The 6,557-nt window shown below is 48.3% G+C and overlaps 1 protein-coding gene across 1 annotated transcript; it reads left to right on the forward strand.

Annotated features, from left to right (window-relative positions):
* Positions 1-3,804: 3,804 nt before the first annotated feature.
* Positions 3,805-5,713, forward strand: LOC112884104 (cucumber peeling cupredoxin-like). The gene is made up of 2 exons (XM_025949433.1): positions 3,805-4,182; positions 5,048-5,713. The coding sequence occupies exons 1-2, from the start codon at positions 3,951-3,953 to the stop codon at positions 5,533-5,535; spliced, it is 720 nt and encodes a 239-aa protein (XP_025805218.1). The 5' UTR covers positions 3,805-3,950; the 3' UTR covers positions 5,536-5,713.
* Positions 5,714-6,557: the final 844 nt, after the last annotated feature.

A 6,557-nucleotide genomic window follows, 5' to 3' on the forward strand; every position in this document is an offset into this window, starting at 1 on the left:
ATCAACGTTACTTGACGCTTGAAACTGTGCTGGTACAATTTTGGGTGGTGCTGCTCATATTATGTCAATTTCTGCACCAAGTGTGCCAAAGAATTGAACTCCAATTGGAAAATCAGATCCTTGATCAGCTTTACTAGTCCCAAGGATGCCAACTCGACCGCCTCCTTTTCTGAAATACGGGTCGAGTAGCATCGGTTCTTGACCTCTCTGAAATGCTGGATGTATTCTGCCACAGTTTCCCCTCGCTTCTGCCAGACTTGTGCCCAATCAGCAATCCCGACCTCCACAGCTTCCGAGTCGTATTGAATGTGAAACTGCTCCTCCAGCTGCTTCCAGGTGCGGATCGACTCAGGGCCTAATGATGTGTACCATCCAAAGGCTGGCCCTGTAAGAGATTGTGAGAAGAACCTTACTCGCAAGGGATCCGACACTGAGATCATTCCTAATTGCGCCAAGTATCGGCTCACATGCTCGATGGAGTTAGATCCTTCCGCTCCACTAAACTTGGTGAACTCAGGGAGCCGATACTTGGGCGGCAAGGGAATTAGATCATAGTCACTGGGATACGGCTTAGTATAGCCGATTGCCCGCCTCTTTGGTAGAATATCAAATTGATCTCTTAAGATGGCATTGATCTGGTCTACCGTCTGCACTCCTGGGGCCGAGTGCGTGCTGTCATGACTCGGCCCGGTGGCGTAAGCAGCTAGCCATGCTTGTTTATCGCATCTGCTCCGAAAACTCCTCCAGCCGCCCTCTGCACCGAATGTACCGGATTGTTGCTGTCCGGTATATAAGCACATATGTACCCATGTGGGATTTCCTTGGCGGCTTGCTGAAGAACTAGTGATCCACAGGGTCACCTCCCACCTTGTAGACGACGTAGGCTGGTGAGCCGTGTGACTCTGGAGCCACGAACCCATAAGGCACCAGCGGCTTGGTCTGGAACGGCAATTCTCCCTTGTGACTCCCCAGGATAGGTCCTGTTAGAGAGTACTGATGCTTCATGATCTCCTGGACCACACGCAAAGCAGCACGCTCAAAAGCGTTCACCAGGCTCTCGGAGTGCCGATGCAGTGAGTGGGCCACCATGTAGTTTACCTCCTGGCGTTGAGCTCTGGTACGATCTTCTGAAGGGGTGGATAGGTCCACGTCATCAAGAGCGCCTTCAGGTAAGAACCCCTTCCACCTAACACCGTGGTGGCAGGTTCTTTCAAAAGAGCCGATGAGATCGGCTTCGAAGAGAGCCTTGATCTCATCATACTTCTGCTTGTGCCCAGCAGGCAGCTCTTCCTATGTGATTGGATCCTCCCCTGTCATCCCGACAGCGGAAGTTGACGTAGTTGACAAAGATGGTCCCACTGGGCGTGCCAGAATGTGTTGTCGGTCAAAACCCATCGGCGAGTAGCGACAGGCAACATGAGGAGCCGAGAGGCTCCCGGGACTGCTGGTGGGCCCCAGTCTCTTAGGCAACGACCCAGGATCTAGCACACGACCTCGCATCTAGGTTTGCTAGGCGTGCCACCTGACCTATACCTGATCAGAAAGGTGTAGATGTGGTTTCAGTTAGTTTCCTGCGTACACAAACACATTCAAACATTAATCCGAGCCATGATCGGCTCATCTGGTGACCCCCGATATCGGCTGTAAAGAGCCGATTGTGTTCCAGTATCAGATCGGATCTAAGTATTTAAACAAAGAGCATATATCCGATGGTAATATAAACTTTCTCTGTAATCAATAAGCTAATTTAATCTACGACGGTTAAAGCTTTCACCGCATAACCGGAAAATCCTACGCGTAGCTAAGCCTAATAAATACGAAAGATAACAGAATAACAACCTAAATAGAGGCCTAAAAACCAATAGAAAGCCAATTCCCGGAACAATCCCTCTTTAGGTTAATACAAGGCATCAAACGTACTGCCGGATCATTTAACTCATTTGAAGGGTCTAATCATGCAGATATTAAACTAAATCTTTGATGAACAAAGACTAACCATAACATATTGGATCTACTAATCGAATCAGAGCAAGGTGCTGCCCTCATACCCGAGATCGGACACGAGGACAGCTAAACGTTTACAGGTGATGAACGATGCACGAATACAGTATGAAAAGCCGATGCATCCCTATAAACGTTAAGATAACTAGTGTTACTTGCCATCAACAACGCTTCAGCACGAGAAACACAAAGATAACAGGTAGGAACGTTGATGCCCCGATTATGGGCTACGTGGCACTTACCTGAGAGAAACCCTAGAATAGGGGTGGCGATGCGCCAAGAGTTGTTTGTGAATGGTTGTTGTTCGTATATTCATTCGTGGCATAGGGTACATATTTATAGTCTGGAGACTTGACTCTCCTAACCAATTCTAACTGGCTACAACACGAATCCTGGCTATCTCTATCTCAACTAACTTAAACGCACACATCTATATAGATACATGGCCAATCTAGCCTTAAACCGTCCACGCAGGAGCCGATTCGCAAGCCTATTACAATTATCCTCTGAGCCCATCTTGCTTGCGACCCACCTTCCGGCCTAGCCAAATTATGACGATAACAACGTCCTATTTTGATCAAGTAACGTTACCTAGGTGAGAACCAACTAAACAATTGCACACGGGGTACACTCTGAAGAAGTACTCTCTGTCTCTCTCCGTTCAAAGTTGTTTTAATTCTGGTTTAAGAATTTCTCTAACTTTGACTAAATTTATTAAATTAATGCACAAGAGTTACTCTGGACGAATTATATAATATATTGTATTATTTTTAGTTTAAGAGTGGTTCTAACTTTGACTAAATTTATGAACGCAATGCACTAACATCTACGTCACCAAATCGCTTCCTTAAATCCAAGATAAAAGATGTCTCATTAGTGCATGTATTTTTCCTATAAACTTGCCTAGATTTGAAAAGAAAGGTTATTTATGACAGAAGTAAAACAGCCTAAATTATGTCAAAGAGGAAACACAAAAGAAATGGAACAACTTATTTGCAGGTAATATTATATGATTGATTTTCGTAAGCACGATATGATTTCAAAAATCAGCACAGATTAAAGCGAAGAAGTCAAAATGATCATCCAGTATGCCATTTCTCCTTTCCATGCCAAAAATGGATCATAGGAGTGAAGATGTAGAAAATTTGTATGGTATTACCGAGTTCTTTTTTTGTTCTTATGGTATGACCGAGTTAGGTGGAACTACCGTCGGTGCCCCCGTATAGGTCGCTCTCCCCTCGGCAAGCTGATCTTCGCTTCGAGCTACCGATGAACCGACAGCAAAATTTGGAACACGACGAGACGAGATTGGTCTCTCGTTCCCTTACGATGATAACGAAACGCCAGGCACGCGTGACACAAGTTGTTAGCAAACTGCACGCACGCACGAACCAGGTCTGGTCTGGTGCGGTGTGAAACGCTGAAGAAAAATACGTGCCAAATTAAACTAGAACGAGTACTTGCTCCAAGAAGAGCTGGGCGGCTGGGACGTCGCGTCACCGCATCTCGCAGGAAACGACCTGGAGGCTGCACACATGCTGCCCCTGGAGCGAGGCTGCAGCAGCGAGTGCAGGCCACCGACACTTGGCCGGCCGGCCCAATCAGTGGTACGGTGCCACGTCGCTCTCGTTGACGCCCCCACTGATTGCGCACGCAAACATTTGCACGATGATTCGAGGCATGGAAATGTTCATCACATTTGTTGCAATTACTTCTTTTTTCCTCGCGTAACCTTTCTCGTCGACAATAAAGAAAAAAAAATCGTTGCGGTGCGGCAGCAACATGTGCGGGCGGCACGAGCCTCCCGCATACAAAATCCCCTGCTCCACCGTCCGTCCACCAAACCCAAGAACACACACCACTCCTCGTCTCCTCCTGCAGCTCCCCACCGACAGCGCGCGCTCGAGGCCGGTCGAGTTAGCTAGCTAGCTTGGCTGCGCGCGGGATCCATGGCGGGGCTCCTGCGACTGCCCGCTGCGGCGGCGGCCGTCGCGGTCCTGGTGGCCGTCGCACTGCCGGCCTCGCGGGCCGCGTCGCCGGCGGCGGACGACGCGCCGGAGTACCGGAACCACACCGTGGGCGGCGCCGACGGCTGGTTCTTCGACGCCAAGGCCAACGCCAGTTCCGGGAACTACTCCGGCTGGGCCAACGGCGAGACCTTCTACCTCGGTGACTACCTCAGTACGTCCTTCTCTTCTTCCTCGCCTGCTGCCTCCTCTCCCCGTTATTGGCGTTTAATTCAATTGGGTACCCTGCTGCTTTCTTTTTCTTCAGTCTTTACTCTCTAGTGAGTACTGCTCCCATTCTTGAAAGCCTGAAACTTGCAATGAAACAATTGCAATGTATTCAATCCCGTATTCCATGCAAATGTGATGCTGGGAATCTCGAACAGTTGAACCACATTGAATTGTCTTCAGAAATCAGAAGTTCTAATTCAAATTGGTAGAAGGCTAGTTTGCCAATGTTGAATGATGCTGTCCTTAACACAGCGAGAAGGTGCGAATAGAATCTTGGACTCCTGACTCCATCCACCGACAGACTCGTAACCGCCGATCAATTTAGCATTAAACAACTAGAGATTAGAATTCAGATCCAGATCTGAGCGCCAGCCCGGTCAAAATCGAGAAGCTGTCATGCCACATGCGCCAAGCACCGCCCCAAATGGGAATCCTGTGCTGCACGTACTCATCCATCGAATTGAAAGAGTCTTTCTTGTTTTTAAAATCATCTGCTTCAAAGCTCAAACTAGATTGTCACAAAGTCAATTCTGTGATTGAACACAGCTAACAAAATCATGTATGCCATTTTTCTAGAGCAGAGGATCCTGCGACCGTACATTTAGCTCTTTGCTGGTTGAATTCGTCATATTTGAATTTGATGAATACTGCACAAAGATTGTATTTACGGAATATAAATTGATATTTAGCCCAAACCAAATTCTAAATAAATACGGCACATTCAACCTACTTTTTAGACTGAACAAGAACAAATGAACAATTGAACCCAAGCTTACCATTTCCTCTGCCCTTGATTTCGGCATTACCAGTATTCAAGACGAACGACAACTCGTCGGTGGTGCACACCACAAACGCCACCACCTACGACCTCTGCGACCCCACCGACGACCTGGGGCCGGCGACCTACATCTACGGCGGCGGCGGGGGCGGGGGCGGCGGCCTCGAGCAGAACAACACCATCCCGGTCCCTCTCGTCCAGGAGGGCACCAACTACTTCTTCTCCGACGCCGACGACGGCGCGCAGTGCCAGAAGGGGATGCGCTTCGAGATCAAGGTCGAGCACGGCCGGGGCCTGCCGCCGTCGCTCAAGAACCCGCCGCCGGCGCCCAAGGAGCGCGTCCTCGCGCCGCCCCCGGCCGGGACGGCCTTCTCGGGCACAGGAGGGGTCGAGCCTGGGGACGGCGCCGGGGACAACGGCGGCGCTGGCAGGAGCGGTGCGGGCAGAGCGGCGGCGGCCGGCGGCCGGCTCTTGGGGGCGGCTGTCGCGGTGGCGCTGGCGGCTCTGGTTGCTGCCTGAGTTGTTGAGTTGGTAGGGTCGCGATGTCAGAGATAGGAGTTCTGCCATTGGTTGTTTGGATTTCTGTATTTAATTTTATTTATACATGACCTGATTTTGGTGGGCGATAAATTGATCATTGGTTACTAGTTTTTTATTTTCCCCTTTTGCAATCATATTTGAAGGATTCCTTTCGATATCTAGGGTGCTGATTGCTGAATGATACCCATCAAGATGTTAACGTAGGATTAAAGTAAGATAGATGAAATGGCATGAAGCATCTAGCAGTCTCCATCATACGAAGAAGGTAAAAGTTACTTCCGGTTAAAAACAAGACAAGTTCTATGTTGTTTTAGATCAAATATTAGAAAATTAGGGTACAAGTTACTTTTTTTTGTTGCACCGTCGATATTCGAAAATGATGAGTAAATTTGTATGGAAATTAGTTTCTCAATAGCATACTTTTGCGTTAGCATAGGGGCGCGCACACACCCCGCAGGCTAGAGCTAATGTGAGATCGAAGGAAAAGAGAGACCAAGGCATTTCGCTAGGCCAAGAAGAGAAATGAAGGAATTTTGGGATCAACAAGCCAAAGTAATCATCAACATCTCTACTCTGTTTCACTTTCATATAAAATATCTACTATTTTTAATGTGATTCTTGTTCTTTTGATGCATGATGAAGGTCATGGCAGACGTCGAATAATACAGTCCGCCCCCTATCGACAATCTCCTGGTCTCTCGCCATGTCCTGCTCCAACTTGGTGTGTCGAATGGAAAGTAGGATCGCGTGGTAGCAATGTTAGATGTAAAAGGAAGACTTCGACCCATTCATCACCGCAAGCGTCTATGTAGCCGCGAAGGTTGGAGTTGGACACAACCGCTTCATGCTGGTAGAAGACGATTCAGTGAAATGCATAGTTATATACTCTCCTGCCATCTCAGAAGATGTCGATAAGCTCCATGGGCACGTATGGAGTTTGGTGTGAACTTCCAGCGTGTCAAGAAACTCATCACCCATAAGATATCGATTGAGGAACTAGA

This window comes from Panicum hallii, chromosome 3 (genome assembly GCF_002211085.1).
Source record: "Panicum hallii strain FIL2 chromosome 3, PHallii_v3.1, whole genome shotgun sequence".
Taxonomy (NCBI): Eukaryota; Viridiplantae; Streptophyta; class Magnoliopsida; order Poales; family Poaceae; genus Panicum; species Panicum hallii.

What these genes read in the sequence shown, in the direction of transcription:
- LOC112884104 (XM_025949433.1), top strand. Translation starts at nt 3,951, where the DNA reads ATGGCGGGGCTCCTGCGACTGCCCGCTGCGGCGGCGGCCGTCGCGGTC. An exon ending in CTACCTCGGTGACTACCTCA is followed by an intron (nt 4,183 to 5,047) that starts GTACGTCCTTCT and finishes CGGCATTACCAG; the next exon opens with TATTCAAGACGAACGACAAC.